Source organism: Sparus aurata, chromosome 18, assembly GCF_900880675.1.
Source record: "Sparus aurata chromosome 18, fSpaAur1.1, whole genome shotgun sequence".
In the NCBI taxonomy this organism is placed as follows: Eukaryota; Metazoa; Chordata; class Actinopteri; order Spariformes; family Sparidae; genus Sparus; species Sparus aurata.
In genome coordinates this window covers 3,560,656-3,579,413 of record NC_044204.1, presented here as the reverse complement: position 1 = coordinate 3,579,413, position 18,758 = coordinate 3,560,656, and the positions used below count along the sequence as shown (strand labels likewise).

At 41.4% G+C, this 18,758-nt stretch overlaps 1 protein-coding gene across 4 annotated transcripts in view; it reads left to right on the top strand.

Annotated features, from left to right (window-relative positions):
* The window catches only part of LOC115568377 (protocadherin-1), a 225,284-nt gene extending 207,340 nt beyond the window's left edge, over positions 1-17,944 (top strand). For all 4 annotated transcript variants that reach the window (XM_030395609.1, XM_030395610.1, XM_030395611.1 and 1 more), the window contains one exon: positions 7,485-17,944. In XM_030395609.1, coding sequence (XP_030251469.1) covers positions 7,485-7,909 — 425 coding nt within the window. In that variant the 3' untranslated portion in view covers positions 7,910-17,944. The remainder of the gene's footprint in view (positions 1-7,484) is intronic.
* The last annotated feature ends 814 nt before the right edge of the window (positions 17,945-18,758 follow it).

The following is an 18,758-nucleotide window of genomic DNA, read 5'->3' as shown; positions in this document are numbered from 1 at the left end:
GTTTAAAATAAAAATAAAATATCAGGAGTAAATATAAAAAAATGGTCAGAGAAAGACTTATTTTCTTAGCGTTTGATTTTGCAATACTCTTTTTTTTTCCACACATGAAGTAAATAATATTTCAATTGGCTCTGACGTAAAAAAAAAATAAAAAATAATCTCACGAAAAAAAACGTTTTCTCTCAAATTCACAGATGGACATAACGGGAAAAATTGTCCTGGCAAAACCTTTTTTTCCACCTCAAATTATGAACACAGGAGAGAAAATGGATCATCAGGAAAGTAAATGTCTTCATTTGCCCCTCCGGGCTTCCGTACTTCTATCCGCTGGTATTGAGTACTTTTCTCTCACACGGGCGCAGAATGTAGAACCCAGGCGACCGTTGTCTGCAGTGTTCACGGTGTGTTCAACTGACACAGTCGGCCTTCGTTGCTGCCGCTCTTTTGAAGACGGTTTGGTGTTTCCTGGGTTCTGATAGACGTGTTTTGTCCTCTTTATCAGCCCGTTCTGTATCTACTGGAGGATGTATGTTGAATTTCCTTATCCTGGTTGTTTTGCATGAGCTATCTTTGGTCAGGTTTTAAGTTGCATCTGACCTGTCTCCCTGTCGAGACATACATTTCAGATGTCATATCACCTGATCCACACCATGAGCCACCCACACATGTTGAAGAACAGACATGTATCTGCATCATGGTTACAGCCTCCAGAGAATGAGTCTAACATGTCTCTTAAACTAAGGTATGCTGGTGTGTGGGCTGTTGGCGTCAGCACTGATTGCAGCGGGGGAAGCTGCCGCGCGTCGTTTGCTTTCTCCTGGATGTCTTTGAGCGTTCAGAGTAGTTGCACCTCCTCTCACTCCTCTATTGTTCCTATAAGATAAATTGGAGCTATTGTCATCGACAGAGAAAAGGCATTAATTGAAGGTTTTCCTGCACAGCTTTAACTGCATCATGAACGCACACACACACACACACGAGCGAGCTTCAAAGTAATTAAACACATTAACACTTCAAGCAGAAGCAGAAAAAAGAGAAGCTCTCTTTTGTGTACATGCGCTTCCATTTATCACCGAGGACTGAGCAGAGAGAGGGGAAGCACGAGGATTTAGCATATCTCTGCGACCAAAGTGATGGAGCGGAAAAGAAGAGGAAGAAGAGAAGGAGGAGAAGGAGGAGGAGGAGGGGGAAAAAGGGAAAGAGGGAGCCAATCCGCCCGGGCTCTTTACTCTAGTCGACAGCGTAAAATGTCAGATACTCATCTGGAAATTATTTTCATTTCATACCACTGACATCTTCCCAAGCGGGGACTCTGAAATCTAATTAGTTTGACCGGAAAACGGTGACCAAGGTAGCGGAGTGTATTATGCAGAGAGAGAGGCCGTCAGGGCGAGCGAGGGTCCCTGGGGTTAACTGGAACTCAGGAGTGCAGATAAGGGCAACAGGGGGGAAAACTCAGGAGGGCTACTCCATTTTAAACAGCCTTGACTAATAGAAGCAACCTTGAATTCGCCGTTACATCCCCCCGACAGCGCCGCCGCCGAGCCTCGCCGAGGGTGCTGAGGAGAGAGGAGAGATAGCATTTCCTCCTCCGGGGGTTACCGCAGAACTTTTCAAACTTCCCTCAAGTACTGATCAGCAACCAACATCAGCGACCAGAACTGCAGTCACAGCCGCCATGTTAGCCTCTGTGGTCGATGGGGGGGTAACTGCTTCTCCATCGGCCGTTCATCAGCCACTGATGTGACACGTACAGACTGAACACACTGATGATGGAGCTCCTTTGTAAAACGCTATGATTTGGAACAGTTAATACTTATTGTATTAATCAACTGTTAAGTTGATGCTTATTACTTATTAACTAATGTTAACAGCATCTTTGCAAAATATCGATGTATACATTAGTACCGTAGTTAGCATAAACACCATTTGTAATATTAGTAGTAAGTTATGAAAGAATTGCCCAATATGGATGTAGTTCCTGTGGATACTGGGCTGCATGTACGCAGTGGAACAGAACAATAAATGATAAAGTGGTTAGCAGTGTGGGACACTTTCTTAAAGAAAATGCACAACACCGGCATCCTTTGATGACAATTGGTTTAATTTTAAAGGACACCTGGCCAGGTGTTGTAGAGGTGTCTCACTCTGGAACAAGATGTATATATATAGACTAACATGGGCTTTAAAAAAACAATCCAATTAATAGATTAAAACAGCACAAGACTTCATCAAGGTACCAAAAGAAAACAGCCATTAAAATGAAAGAAGAAACTTCCATCCAAATCTGTCTGATGCAGGCATGTTTATTTGTTGAGGTGACAGAGGTGTCAGACGATTGGACGTTTGAGCTGCAGTCAGTAATGAGAGGCAGCGGCGGTAAACACTGCTTCGTCAGCATCTGATCAGCCTTCATATCTCCTTTGATGATGATCCAGGCTGCAGGCGAGAAGCAACGGCGGTGGTGGAAACCTGTTTGTGTCATACACCAGAGGAAGGCCTTATTAGCCAAAATCGTTATTGATCTTTACATCTTAGCCACAACCCACCCTAACCGCCCAAACTCTTCCTCCCATCATGCTCGCCAATTAGCTCCATCTGAAACAGGAGCCAATTTGTTCTTGTGCTTAATTAGGACAAACACAACCCCCATCAGCCCGCCGCTAAATCCTGTGATTAGAGCTACAGATCGCCGCACCAAGGGTCACGCTCTGATTGGCCCCCGGTCTCTGTTTTATAATTAGTGAATGTTATATATTGAGCCATATGTCGAGTGCGTATTGAGGACGTTTTGGTTCAATCCCTCTCATACTGACAGCTTGTGTTCATACTTTCATATGAAATACATTAAAACTAATGACTGCAAACTGTGTACTGCGAATTCTTGAAAAGTGACGTAGAATTTATTTGAAACAGGATTTTATTAGATACGAAACTTCCAGTTTTTGCCAGTAAACTTTACCACATTATCGTCATGTTATAAGTCAGTCAACACCTCCTTCATGTTTACCTAAAATGTATATACATCAGTATATTGCCATTTTTTTTCTGGTAAGCTTGTGTCAATTATGCCACACTTCCTATTGAACTGCGCACATAGAAGTTTCACATTAAAAGGCATTTTTTTCTCAAAACCTTCTTTGCAACCAGTAGTTAATTTCAATCCTTCCTACTTTGTTTCATCGTTGTATTGTTTGTGGCAAATCTTATCACTACCTGCCAGCACATTCTATATATATACTCTTGAGCATCATTTTCCTGAAAATTATTTTCACTTGGTTTCATGCTAGAAAAAATAAAAAATAAATGTTGCCCTGAAACTTATTTTAGCCTTACAAAAAGAACATTTCTACAGCCAAAATGTATTTTCTCTCATTTGGTACATAAAAAAAATAAAAAAAAATAAAAATCTTTAGAAAAATGTTTTAGCCTTACAAAATGTTTTTTTTTTTTTTTTTCTCTCTACTTTTTCACTAATAAAAAAATACAAAAATTCTCTGGAAAAATGTTCACCTGGTTAACCCCAAATTTCCATTGGATACGTGTCCGCTGCGTTACGGCTCCGATCTGGTTTTGCTCCACTGTAGCTTCAAAAGTAGCTTCCGGCAATCCCCACCGGTTGCGTTTTGACCGGTGGGGATTTGCGCCCTCGAGGCCGAGGAGTTCCCCCGATAATCACATGATCACTTGCGACTGCAGTTATAGGTCTGTGTTATAAAAACAACAAGACGAAGTGTTCCTGACCCAAGAATCAGCAGAAGAGCTTGTGTTTGTCTCTTTTTTGTGATCTGTGTGCTGGTGTCAACACAGAGTGTTTTATTTTGAAAAGTAACCAGATGTTATATTGTTGTTTCCGTGCTTGTCTTCCTGTCTGCTCGGTGCTAAATTTGGCTGAATTGCCAAGTTGTGCTCCGGCATCCGCCAGAAACAGAAGTCCTGCGTATCTGATCCGGAGGGCTCCGGACTGCCGGAGCTGGGAAGGAGCAGATCATAGCGCAGGGGACCTGGTGGGGATTAACACAGAGACTAAAGTGAAACCTATCAGCCCCGCTGGCGTGGTGGAGAGAATGCAGAGGACATGTATCCAGTGGAAATTGGCTGTAACACACGTAAAAAAAAAAAAAAACATAAAAAAAAGCAACATTTTTTTTCCCCGAAAAATTGGCTTTTTCTCCTGACACATTTTTTCACACTCAGTTTATTTAATTACACATTAGTGTTAACATGCAACTATATATAAGAACAAGTCAAAAGTGGAAAAAAGACTAGAAACATACATTTATATTAATATTATATCTATATATATAAATCTTATCTAAGTATATGGTTTTATCCAAGATGAGCCGTACTGTAGGCAGGTTGTAGCAGAAGCGACAGTGTGATCCCGTCGTGTCACTGCAGGGCTGACTCAACAGAAGGTTAGCTTCCTGTTTATCTCACCTTGTACTCATAAACATCACCTGCTCAAAGACGGCTCACCTGAGATAGACGCTCCACTCTTTCAAGTGTCAGAGAGCTCGTACTTTAGACAAACACAGACACACAGAGTGGTGAGACTGTTACCGAGGTGACGAGGGCGGGCGCAAAGGAAACTGATACTCACACAAAACACAAAGTCAGATGGGTGACATTTTTCATGGTTTGGGTGGTTCCTCAAGCCCAAAAGTTCCAAAATTAATCCCTTTCATAATTTTTCAGTGTATGTTAATAGGTTGTTTTTCAGGCTAAACTTACCTTTTATTTCTCCATGAAGGTCAGAAAGTGTCCAATAGTAGGCTATTTATAAACATAAGCTCAGGGGTCAGAGGTCACAGTTGTTTCCCTGCAGGTATTCAGTCCGGCTGAACTTGTCTGCTGAGTTCTTCCTCTCTCGTTGTTCCGATGTGAGTCAAGTTTAGGGTTTGTTCAGCCGTGCAGCTCCATGCTCTATAAGCCTCCTGCTGACACGACGTTCAGAGGCGAAGCACTTATTAAACAGCCGCTCTGAACTCGGCAGCCACTCGCACATGACTTAACATTTTTGCAAGCACCTTGCTTTTGCATGGGAAGTGCTTAAAAACTAAAATCCACGGCAGCGGCGGGCGTGAGAATGTGGAGAGGGAGGGGGAAAAAAAGAGCCGGAGCGCGGTCGCTACTCAGCACTCCGCGGGATTAGAATGTACACATCAACCCGCAAACAGACAGAAAAGCCGACTGTAGCTCCTTTTGCAAAAAGGAGGCAATGAATTTAAATTATGCATGAAGCAGAGGGCATTTTGGGAAATAAGCGCCATTCCCCTGGAGAACCTCCACCCCCCCCCCCCCCCCCCCCTCCAGCCTCCAGCCTCCGGTATCAAAGAATGATCTAATGTCACGCACAGAAGAAAGGTTACTTTCTGCATACGCATTGATATTTCTGCTTCCATCTCTGACCTTTTTCCATTCTAAGCTGTGATTTTTTAAATGCGAACTCAGCCCCGCGTCCGTCTGTCTGTCAGCTCCTGCCTGTCCGTCTGCCTGTCTCCGAGGCTCAGGATCAGAGTCAGGAAACAGGAGAAAACGAGGAACTAAAGGGTAGAAATCCCCAACCTTCATATTCACAGAAGACAGAAATTAAATATTTTATAAAGCATCCTCTATCTGTCACCTTTCATCTTGTCATTTCTTGCAGGTAAATGAAAAACGCAGCTACACTGTTGTTATTTTTTGCCTTAATTGGCTGTTTGTGCAACATAATTAACGTTTTAACGAATCCGAGTGTGTTTTTTTTTTCGCCCTTAAATCAGCTGATCCTGTTTCACGCTCAGCGCCCGCCCCGCTTGATATGTGGTTTCCAAATTTCAGCGACAAATTAAGCGACATTCCTGGCACTTTGTGAACTATTAGTGACTTTAAAAATACACACTGAGCTTTAATTAATTTCCTTCAAAAGGAGAGCTGTGTGTGTGTGTGTGCGTGTGTGTGTGTGTGTGGATAATGGGATAATGATATCTTTCGTTCTTGCCAACCTGTACACATGCTGATCTGTGACATTTCTCTCAGGTTTGTTGGTTTTTAGGGGGGAAAAAGCAACATTTACACAGATCTGTGCACACAGAAATACCAATATTTGTGAAGGGAAACCTTTTTATTTGTCTTCTGTCAAACACACTTCTATTTACAGTCAACTTTAACTCTTAAATGTATCATCTCTAAGGGATTTCTACTGCAGCCAGGCATTAAACAAAATCACAGAGCACAAACAAACAAGACGACACAGCAATAAACATCAACAATATCAATAGATACTGACGGACCAGCGACACAAAGACAAATTGACAAAATAGAATAGATACATCTTACTTCCAAAAACTGTTGAACAACTCCCATAATCCATCTGTACTTTCTTCGCCCATTTCTTTGGGATATTGGTCTTAGTTCATCAGGTGTACACAGATAGCCTCACACAGCGCTTTGTGTGTCTGCCGGATGACCTGATGTCATTGTAGTGAGTTTGTTCTTCTCTCAATGGCCAAAAACACAATTTTACCGACCATCTTTACACGGAAGCCATTTTCTTTTAAAGTCACACTCAAGGTAGGAGGCTCAAATGTCGTACTCTTGGTATCAAGGCTGCAAGTTGTTTACAAAGTGAGTCTTGATCGGCAACTGAAAAGACAATGGACAGTGAAAATCTGAACCAACTTTGATTCATTTACATCCATTAAAATAAATGGGTTGAACACATTTACTCCTCTCCTGTCATATTGTGTAACATATTCAGAAGCTAATGTTGGCTCTCACTAGCTTGTTGCCATCCCTTGAAATTAGAGTTCTCAACGGGTCGGCCCGGCTCGACAAGCCCGACCGGACCCGCAGGTTCGGGCCGAAAAAATACGCAAATGAGCCGGGTCGGGGTGGGTCGGGCCTCGGGCTTCCTTTTTTATAAAAGACATTTCATAAAACACATTTCTTGCAGGTTGTAAATTATATATTGTTTGTTGTGAATCATCGCTGTTCACGTGTGTTGAAGAGTAAGTCTGGCTGCATGCTTCATGGGGAGGGGCAGACGCAGACCAACTGTATGAGGAAAACAATGCAGGCGTGCGGGGGGTCCGGTTCGGCCCGGGTTCGGGCAGACAGTTCATACAGGTGTGTCAGGCTGCGTCAGGTTCGGGCTTAAAAACCCGCGGGCCGGGTCGGGTTGTAATTTTCAGGCCCGTTGAGAACTCTACTTGAAATACTGGTGTTCCTCCAGATGTTCACAACATGTCTTCTTTTCAGTTGCTTCTCAATCAGAAAGCTGAGAAATTATAACAGTTTGTCGGATTTCCTCCGACTTTCAACCTGGTACGTGTTTGACCCTCGCACCTTGAGCTTAACATCACTGGAAAATGGCAGTAGTGTGATTATGGTCTATATCTCTTTTTCCCTGAGAGAACTCATCAGCTTCATGTCCATCTCAGACCTTTTCATCCTTTGTTGTTGTTTCCAGATGTCTCATTGTTCTCTTTGTCTCTGTGTAGACCTCAGGCCCCTTCCCGACGTGGCGATGACCGGTAACTGCACCCACGAATGCACCGAATTCGGCCACTCTGACTCCTGCTGGATGCCCGGCCAGCCTTCCCCCACCCGCAAGGTGTCCAAGAACGCCCCCAAGCTGTCCACCTTTGTGCCTTACCAGGAGATGGACGGGCAGGAGCAGCTGATGGCCAACGGCAGCCCCAAGCCCCTGGCGACAGAGGAGCGTGGGACGGGAAGTGGCGGCAGCAGCAGTTCCAAAGTGGCCAACATGCGGTTCATGACGCCCTACAGCAGTGCCTACCCAGGGGGCGGAGACTCGTCCGGTAAAGACTGTGGGCTGGAGGAGATCCCACTGAGCCAGGGGGTGGAGTACCACTCAGCCACCACTCCAACCGGCCAGACCTCCAAGAGGGAGATCTACCTGTGAGGGCGCAGCTCTCCACCTTAACCATCCCCCCGACCCCCGACCCCGACCCCTTCCTCTTCAGCATCCCCCGTCGCTGCTCGCCACCACCTGTCCCGTCCCGCCCCCTCACTGCCGCCCCCTGTGCCTATTACTCGCTGTGCCGCAGCACTGATGCCCCTTCCTCCTTTTTATAACTGCATCCACCGTACAAGGCTTTAGACCCTCGCCCCACTGACACCGCCGCCACCACCCCCCTCTAGAAACCAATCAAATGTAAAATAGAATTAATTAAAATCAATTGAAGAAAAACACGCGGCTCCTGCTGCTGCGGAAGGAATGTAAACTACACCACATCGTTGTGATAATTTAATGGGAAACTATTTAGCTACTCACATATTTGAGTTGGATTTTTGTGTGTTGCTTTAGGCTATGTCGCTGTGTTGGAACAGAAAAAGAAAAATACACCTTCTGGGGAGAAGGAAAACAACATCTTGTAAATCCTACTTAAGTATACTGTGTAATGCTATCTATCCTGATTTTTTTTCCGATTTGTTTGATTTTTTCTTTATAATTTTTCTCTGTCGACTTCGGAGCCTCCGGGGAATACATTTTTGAGCAGAGTTGCATCAAATCAACCAGGCTCGTTTTTATCAGAAACAGCTTGTCGACGAGACGTTTGCTGAAATGCGGCTGTTTTCCAACCTCCGGAGTTGCTGGTGAGAAATATTTCAGGTCTGTTCATTTTCTTGCCGTGAAGAGGTCGTTTTTTCAGTGTACAGAGCTGTAAATACTACAAACAGTGACAGAGGAAACTGCTGTGGCTGTAAGTGTGGATCCGTGGCTGTCGTGCTGTCTGGAGATCTTCATGTTACGTCGGATTGATGGACTAAAACCTTCGCATGTACAGAGAAATGGCGCCGCAGCGTTAGCTGCCACACTGCAGGAACCTGGACTCTTGAGCATCACCAACGGTGCCGAGTTATAAACACAAGACTTTTTATTATTTTTTTTCTCCTCAACTACTTTGTAACACACTTGAATCTGGGTCCATGAGGGGACAAAACCATTTGAGGTGAACCGATACCAATTTATTCAGAACTGAAAGAGTTCTTAAGTGCTTCAGTGGACTTATCAAGTATCAAACTACCAGTTCTATTGTTAATGCTCTTGTCAGTAGTATACCATGGAATGAAAACTCAACATGAAAGTGTGTGTGACGGTTAAATTTATTCTCACAGAAAACCATCCAAAAAAAAAGTCACATGAAAACATTCAAATTTTGGTTTTCATGTATAAAAAATGAAATTTCCCTTTACTGATTTTAAACAGACAAACAGACGTTCACATGTGAAAAGTCTGAAGGTTTAAACTCCCACTAGCTTCTCCCTTCAGGTGTTCAAATCAAAAAACATTATTTGGTTCCAGCTCCACTGAAGTGAAAATGAACAGTTTTTTTTTTTTTCATTTTTTATCACTTTAAACTGAATATCTTTGACATTTGAAAACATTTTAAACCTTTGCCACAGGCTCTGGAAAATGTAGACTTTTTCACATATTTTTACTTTTTAGAGACTACACGATTAACTGATGAGTAAATTAAGGAAAATCATTCATACTTCATTATTCGCCACAATAGAAACTATTCTCTTAGCCTTACGGGATAAGAATTTAAAATGTGTCCGTCCTGAATGTGGTGCAAGAGGGAAGGTCGAGGCAAATCAATTGGGGGTTCATCATCTGGGGAGCAGGAATCAGATCGGTAAATGACACGACAGGTTGCTGCTTGGATTTGGATACTTGGATCTGCTTGAGTTAAAGCAGAAGCATCAGATCTGGTTCTTACCAATTGTTAAAATCTTCCCATAAGAAAAGATTTCAAAGCTTGATCCATAAATGATGTGTTGGTTAAAATGTGTGCTATGGTTTCAGAGCAGCAGTTTCTTTGCTGATCCTGACGCGTCCACCTCCACACATCACAGCTGGGCTGCTTCAGTGTGTTATTTGTGGTAACTGTGGTGAATGTTACCCCGCTGTGTTCTAGAGCTTGAAGGAAGAGCTCTCCGGTCAGTGTCGCCTCTCGTTAGTTCCCACCTCTTTACCTCCTCAGTGTGAGGCCGAGCTGTTTGACGTTTAGCAGAAGTATTTATTAAACCTGTTAGCTCAGTGCAGCGGGGGAGGTGGGCGCCGCTTCCCGCGGTGCTGCAGTCGCACAGGAATGCAGGATTAATGACACCTGTACGGGCCTCAGTCCACCAACACCCACTCCACATCGCACGGTGGAGAAACTCTAATTACAACCCGAGGCTCTGCACATTACCGCCGATAATTTGCGCCAGTAAAAGCGAGCTGGTTTTGTAGTTCATTCATTCTGAGGCTGGTGTTAATGGCTGCTGAGGGTAATGTGAGATTTCACCTGTAGTGATGCACACCAGCTGAGACTGGATGGATGAAAGGAGAGACACAGTGAGAGAGTGCTCTGCTAACAATCTCTCTAACAAGTCATTTAGTCTCTCACTGAGTCCAAGAGTCTTAAAACAAAGCAAGAAATCAGCCTGTGGAGGGAGATTATTTCACCGGCTCCCAATACAAATCAGCTTTATTCGCGTGTGTTGTGAAACACGCAATGAAAAGAATGAATGTGATTAAATATCAGACAGTTTTTTGTTTTTTTTTACTTTAACAAAACTGGGTCGAGAGTTAAACCTTTAGTTTGTATTCGGTCAGATAATTTTGATTAACAGTGATTTTGCAGTTGTGAACTTTAATTAAGTTGCTCCAGAAACATTATATTCCAAAAAATGTTGTAATGAAAAATAACAGATAGAGAACTGAACTGATGAGTATTAATAAAATCCTTATGATAGCCATCCAGAAGAGACGATTATCATTTTTTAGTCTTGCAGACATTTTATTTTTCCACTTGAGAGTTTTCTTAGCCAAGTCTGCTCTCTTCTCCCATCAGAGCAGCAGGATGAGAGTCACCTCATGTCCAAGTCATATTTGATGATATTTGATGCTGAAGCACATTTGTCAGTCTGTTAGTTTTAGTTTTTAAAAAGTCAGTCTGTGTAATCTCTCGCATTCACAACTCAAAAGTCAAACTTACGTCTTCCTGGTCCTGCCTCATTCAACTTCTTTATTCGTTTCTAGAAACTTCCTGAAACAAAGAAAGCTGCTGTGGGATTATTTCGGCCCTGTTGGCAGAGAAGACTCGACGGCTGAATATGAGACAAAATGACTTGTCATTTGTTTTATTGCGGCGTGTGTGATGTGAACATCCACCCTCCAGAATCACACAGGGAACATCAAAGCGCCGCCGGCAGGCTGCGACGCCTTCGAAGTCTAAACAGGCAGCAAAACGGGGCCATCTGCCGGGTCGCCGAGGGGTCGCTCTATCTCGTTTTATTAGGCAAATAATCGCCTTCGCCGAGCGCGTCGGACCACTTCATTCCACTGCTTTTATTTAGTTTTTTTTTTTATGTTGGCTCATTTCAGCTCTGCCGCATAATTGTTTTTTATTGTACATACGTCTGTCTGAGGCTGGATGTGTGGGGTGTGTGCGGATGTTAACGCGATTCAAAACACGACTCCTCCGATCTCTGAAGGTGATTTGATTTATTGTCGACGTGTCTGCCTCTTCAGAAACCACACACAGTCTCACACAGTCTCAGTATTCCCCTGCAGATAAATCAACCATCATTCAACCCTCCCAGTGACAGAGATTTAGAGTTCACGGGCGCCGCCGTGGTCCCCCGCGCTCCCCATCTTCCTCTGGTGATTTAACGCCTCCGCTCAGAACTCTGATTGATTATTTACAGGCCCAACATGGAGGTCCTCATCGACTCTCCTCCTTCCTTTTCCCCCTTGCCACGCTTCACAGTTTCATCATAAACAAGTCATTTTTTCTTCTCCATGATTCCCGCTTGCCGCCCCGCCGACCGCTGCGCTCCCAGGCGGCAGGTGTGTTATGCTGTGTAAGGTAAAGATAGAGGAGAGAGGTCGGAGTCATGTAGCGTCAGTTTAACCTCAACTCTTTGGCACCAATTAACCCCAGAAGAAGAAAAGTGACCTCTGGTGACCCCTTGATGACTCAGTGACCTCTGGCATTGCTGTTGGCTTTAAGCTCAAAACAAAACCTGAGAGCAGGAGGGCAAACACGTACCCTCCTGCTCTCAGACGTGTGTGTGTGTGTGTGTGTGTGTGTGTGTGTGTGTGCGTTTGCCAACAATAGTGGGAAAGATAACAACGATGCAGACTAAATGGCCAAAAGTATGTGGACGGCCCAACAAATGCAAGCAGCTGTTTACTCTGCTGTAGGGGATCTGATCTCAATCAGACACCAGCAACAGTGAGATCATCTCAGAGTCGATGTTCAAACTTCATCCCAAAGGTCTGGGTGGAGTTTGAGTTCAAACCAGTCTCATTCCTCAATACCAGACTTGGAAAACCATTACTTCATGCAGCTGAGTGTGCATGGGGGCTTCGTCAGGATGAAGCTGGACTGAGACACATACCTTTGGTCGTTAAGTCTCCAAATCTACAGTTTGGATTCAATATTTTTAAGTCATTTACATTTTCTAACAGCAGCTAACGCTGAACAAAAAAAGAGTTGAAAAGATGAAGAGTTTCCGCTAAGTAATCAGAACACATTATTTTAAAGTAAAATACATTTTTTTGGAGGTGTTATTGATCACGGAACTTCACTCTCTTCCCTGTTAAATGGTGAAAAGTCTAGATTTTCCCCTTTAGCCCCACAGTTAAACAACACGGTATTGCATTTTCATCCTCCTGGATGTTTCTACACATTTACAATACACACATTAAATATGTGTGTGTGTGTGTGTCAGTGTGCATCAGGATGATCCTGAGCTTTTTGGTCTTGAGGCTTCCTGTCAGACTACAAACACTTCCTGCTCCCTGGAGGAACACCTGAACCCTCAATACACCCCACCAATCCCCACTGCCAACTACCCATCAAGCCCCAGGAGAGCTGCTGTCACACACACTGACAGCCTGTGTGTGTGTGTGTGTGTGTGTGTGTGTGTGTGTGTGTGTGTGTGTGTTCAGCAGGTGTCTCTGCATGCAGAGCGTCCATCTTCCGTCCCTTCACTTTCAAACCTGCTTCAGTGACGGATAAAATATACATGTATATATACATATACATATACATATATATGTATATATATATATATATATATATATATATATGTGTGTGTGTGTGTGTATGTGTGTGTGTGTGTGTGTGTGTGTGTTTCTGTGTGTTTCTAACATCACCAGAGTATGAAAACATGAATATTCCAAGGAGAAAACACAAAGATAGACAACATAAAACTTAAACATAACAACTCTTCTTGTCGTGGAGCTGCAGCTTGTCCTCTAACTTAGTTGTCCAGTCGATTTAGAAACTCTTCATGTGTCTGAGACTTTTTTCTTTTTAAATCGAAATCATTCCCATTACATGTTTGAAGGATAGTAAATCAGTGTTTGTCAGTGCAGCTCTGATCCACCTGCACATGAATCTGCAGTCTTTCTTTGCTTTTACAACAGCGCTGACGTGCATCACTCAATATTAAAATGCAGTTAGTTTACCTCTAGGAATCATTGTGTACATCCAAGCACACACTGGTTTACCATTTAAATGCAGTCCTTTATTCAAAATGCTTTTCTCAACTTGAAAACTGTGTTTTGGCACTAAAGCACGCTGGTTTACCCTTGATTTATTATTAACATTAAGTGCACTCGTTCACTTCTAAAACACTTTATAGACTTACTGATTTATGACTTAAATGCATAAATGTCTTTTAAAAAATGCTTTGGTTTATTTTTTAAAAACATATTGGTTTACTACTGACAGGCATTACTTATGTATGAAATCCACTGCTCTACTTTCAGAGATGTTTTGTTCCCTTAAACTCACAGACTGCGTCTCAAACTGTCTGTTTTTGTTGTTAAAGCTGCATTAATTGATGTTGTTAAAACAAATCGCATTACTCAGAGTAATGTCAAAAACAGATTTGGCGCCAACTTTGCCTGTTTTAGCTCCTAGTTGTGGAGTTGATAGAGACTAAAACTGTATTGTGCCAACATGTTATAATAAATGAAATAAGATACAAATGAATGCAGCTTTATGCAAGATTTATCAACTCATACTTTGCTTTGAAAACCAACATTTCTTCAAATCATATCGCATTTTTATAACAAAACAACAAAATGTTTGAAAAGTTGGAAATTGTTTTCAAAGCTTTTGCTTCTTGTTAAAGGTGACGTTAAAGTTTAGTTCACCTGTAGTCACAATTCACAGGTCCACCCATGTCATGGTAAGTAGGTGGTGATTAATTTAATTTTCTTTAAAACTGCCCCACATTTACGACAATAATTAATTCTAATATTTTTAAATGATAACATTCTGGTAACGCTAATAAACAGCCGGTGATTTCTTGAATACATATCCATCATTACAAGATACAACCTCCAACTAGTCTCTGCTTAACTTCAGAAACTGGTTGGAAATAATCTTCATCGCCTATTTACCGTTACGTTTCCAGACCTGTTAAATAATAAAGTATTGGCACATTTTCTAATAAAAGCTAATGAATCATTTAACACAAGTTCAATGTCAAAAAGCTGAATTAATTGAGGCCACAGTTTGAGACGCAGCCTGTATTTTGTACTTTACTTCTTTATTTGACACTGTTCGAGTGGTGAAACTCTTCTGGTCTCTTTATCATGTTGTTGTAGCTGTGAGTTCAGCCGTATGGTGGAAATCTGCTCCTAAATGACAGTGAAACATGAATGTTTTTTTTTTTTTGTTTTTTTTTTTTTGTTTCTGAGTCTGTGCAGTTTAATGAAGAACTTCAAATACACAACAGGAATTCTTCTTCCTTCAGAGTTTTCCCCTCGACTCCTCTCCTCAGTCTGACCCTGTCAGTGATATTACGAGTCCGTCAGTAACATTATGACTCAGTGAAATCATCTTTTCTCTCTTCTCTCCGTCCACTAATATTTAGTCCAGAACAAGTTTGTTCCTCTTGTGTAATCGTTGGTTTTAAGTTTAGGACTTTTGCACTGGTGGTGAAGTCACAGAAATAAGACGTGAAAAGATCCACAGTGGTTTCATGAATAAACTCTCTGTGTTTTTTTTATGACCTGTCCACAATCTGTAAAAACTCTTCTTCTGCACCTCAAAAACATTTGTAGCTGAAGCATTTTTAAAGCCTCTACTTCGGTCGGACAAAGCCTTTCACAGCAGAAGTGCTTCTGAAACCAGAAAAAATCTATTTTGATTTCATCAGAAGTTCAGGATGGCAACTTTATCTTTATCACAAAATTAATTTTGAATCAATGAAGGCTTAGGCACGAAAAAAAAGAAACTCATACTGAACTTGTTAAACTGCATATAAGATCATTTTACAGCTGATGTGTACCAGCTCAAACTGCAGCTGATTTTATACAACTGAAGCTGAATTTGAATCCATTTCAAAATGGTTTGATTTCTTTTGTTTTCTGAGACACAAATTTGCAGCTGCAAATGCCTTAAAGTTGTAGTTTGCAGCCATTTGACAATCTTGTCGCACCAAGACATGTCGCCAGCAAAATTGGCATCTTTTGGTACGTGCGCCTTTTTCCCTTACCTCCACATTTTTCTTGCGGTTTTAACAAGTTGAAATACTTCAATTGTTTCGGTGACACTGGTTTTCCACCACGTTTTTTTGCCCACAGAAGGCTTTAATGAGGCATTTTTCAAGCAACCTGTAGCAAGCAGTCTCTGTGTGATCGGGGCTTTAAAAAGTAAAAACCCTTCAGCAGTTATAAAATGGCTCCTGTTCTGGAACGACCACATTTACTGACAGGGGACATCACATTTTAAAGTGCCCACCAGGAAGTTAGTACTGTACTTAAAGGAGACGGAGCTTTAATAATTACTATGTGTCAAACTGAAATAGGCTTGAAACTTTTGTCCCATCATCACACTTGAAAGCATAAAGTTGTTATTTTTTTGCCGTTGATCATTGTGACATCATCAGGACGACAAAACTGGCTGAGGGACGACCTGATTGACGGGTAAAATCTGTTGAGCGCTCCTTTATTAAAACATGGAGCTCCACTGACTTCCACTGCTGTGAATGAGGCCCACGTCCTTATTTATTCTTATTTTGTTTTATCTTATTATTGTCAGATTATTCTGTGACTAACATCAGTGCAAAAGTCTAAAAAGTCTAAAACCAAGTAAAGACACGAGAGCAGCAGCCTCGTTCGACATGATCTCATGTGATAAAGTTTGGAGTGGTTTGCTGTTTTTTGGTTGTGTATTATACTAAAGCTGGAGTCTGAAAACGAGGCTTCAGCTGAGCATGAAACAAGCCAACTTTATAAATATTATACATTTTTGTTGTTGTCGCAGTTGTTTTTATCAATGTTATGGAATCAACACCGCTATAGACATACTGTATGAATATAAATGGTCGTTGCTGTTTTCTACCAGACGCGGCAGTGTAAATGACGTTTTCTGAGCGGGCAGACTGGACTCTGTGTTTTCTATTTCTTTACTCCATCAGAACTGCGGAACTGATTCGACCCAACGGTCAAACAGTGACGTCAGCTGCGACAAGCTAACCCCAAACAGGAAGTAACAGAAAAGAAACAGAAGCTACAGAAGCTGAGAGCCGCCATGCTAATGCTAATGCTGATTTTAGGGTAGTTGTCTTGTGATTGTGACTTCCATCTATCAAGAATTTGATTTGATTGTCCAGGATAACAGACAATTAGCCTTAGTGAACAAGTACGCAATTCTGCTTATATTATATCAATGATTTCTTGACGTCCATGCTCTAATTGAACTCTTGCAGATTATCACAGATGAAGAAATGTACATAATTTAGAATTTCTAAGCCATTTTTTTCTTTGAGATAACAAAAAACTACAAGACGAAAAAATAAATTAAATATGTCATAATTATGAGATAATGTTTGAGATATTTAGATGAAGAAAGACGTCATTATCTGGGATTAATTATCTAAGAAATGTTTGAAAACTGCAGCTGCACAATTTGTTATCACAAGTAAATTAAAAAACGATGACAAAAAGATGACACAAATATTTGTTATATTGACTGCAAAAAAAGTTTTATGTAGTCTTGACTTTCACAAAATATTAAAAATCTGTGCACCCAAACAAATAAATATGAAAAAATTGGCTGCAGGATATGTATTTAAAAAATAATGTATTTGATTTTCAATGGCATAAAAAAGTTACATAAAGCAGTTACATAAAGTAAATAAAACTGATATATGAATGTAACTGAAAATATAATTGTCCTCACTGACATAATTGTGCTTTGTTCTTTGAGATAACACCTTTAAAAATTAAAAAAAACATGATAACCATGGCGGCTCCAAGCTTCTGTATGTCACGAATTGAATGGAAAAAATGTAATTTATTTTAAACTGGAATAAGAAAACAGCAGGACAGAGCTGCCGAATCACTTTTGTCTTTACAGGAAGTCCACGTTTGTAGCCTAATTGTTGGTTGGTTATATTTATATAGGAACAATGCTAGTGATGCCTTGTTTTTTGTACAGTTTTATGTACATGGAAGTGTAGGTTTTTAAAAAAATGAAGATGAAAAAAATATATATATTCAAACAACGTGAAGGAAATCTGACCTTAAACCTGTAGGATTATATTGTCTAAAGTACCGTAGGCTCTATTAAATGTAGAAGTGATGATTCAGGCTCAGAGCGGAGGACGACGACAATGACGTGTCTCCTCCAATCATCCACCGGCTTTATTGCTTTCCTTTCAGTTCTCTCATGTTCGTCTATCCTGAGACAAACTGTACATTTCTTTGGTTTCTTTCTGTCTTTGGTCTTTAATTTTCTTGGAGGAAGTTGGGTGATGTGTTTGTTCAAACCTCATCTGTTCTCTTTTGATCAGCATCCGCATGTTTGAAAAAAAAAAAATGTGGTCTTTTATTTTTGCTGAGCAAATCAAAGAAATGATATCTTGTAATTATTCCTTCCTTATAGCTTTACAATAAAATACATTCAGTCAAATGAAACTGATGGTCATCACTGTCTCTTTTTGTCTCTCCAGTTCACAGGTTGTCATCCATGTGGCTTCAGCTGGCATCACATTTTCTCAGATTTATCTTGCATCCTATCGGTTCAGACATCGATTCAGTCAGCTCCATGGTTAACGACTTCTGTCCATGGTTACCGACATGTGTCCATGGTTACAGACAAGTTTTTATGGTTACCAACACTTTTAATGGGGACTGACGTGTTTCCATGATTACTGACATGATTCCATCGTAACAACATTTCTCCATGGTTACGATGTATTTCAAGTATTACCAGCGCATATCCATGGTTATAAAACATTTCCATGGCTGACGATGCGTATCCATGGTTACCATGTGTTTCCATGGTTACTGACACATTTCCATGGTAACCAACGTGTGTTCATGGTTACAACACGTTTCCAAGGTTACCAACAAGTCTTTGTGGTTACTTACATGTTATCATAGTTACAGCCGAGTTTCCATGGTTACCGATACATTTCATGGGGACCGGCGTGTTTCCATGGTAACCGACACGTTTCCATGGTTACTGACATGTTTCCATGGTTATGGCACATTTCCATGGTTACCAACGCATTTTAATGATTACTGACACATTTACATGGTATCGACATGTCTCCATGGTTTCAATGCATTTAAATTATTACCAACGCATATCGATGGTTATGACACGTTTCCATGGTTACTGACACGTCTCCATGGTTATGGCACATTTCCATGGTTACCAATGTGTTTTTATGGTTACGACACGTTTCCAAGGTCACCAACACGTCTTCGTGGTTAGTTACGTTTC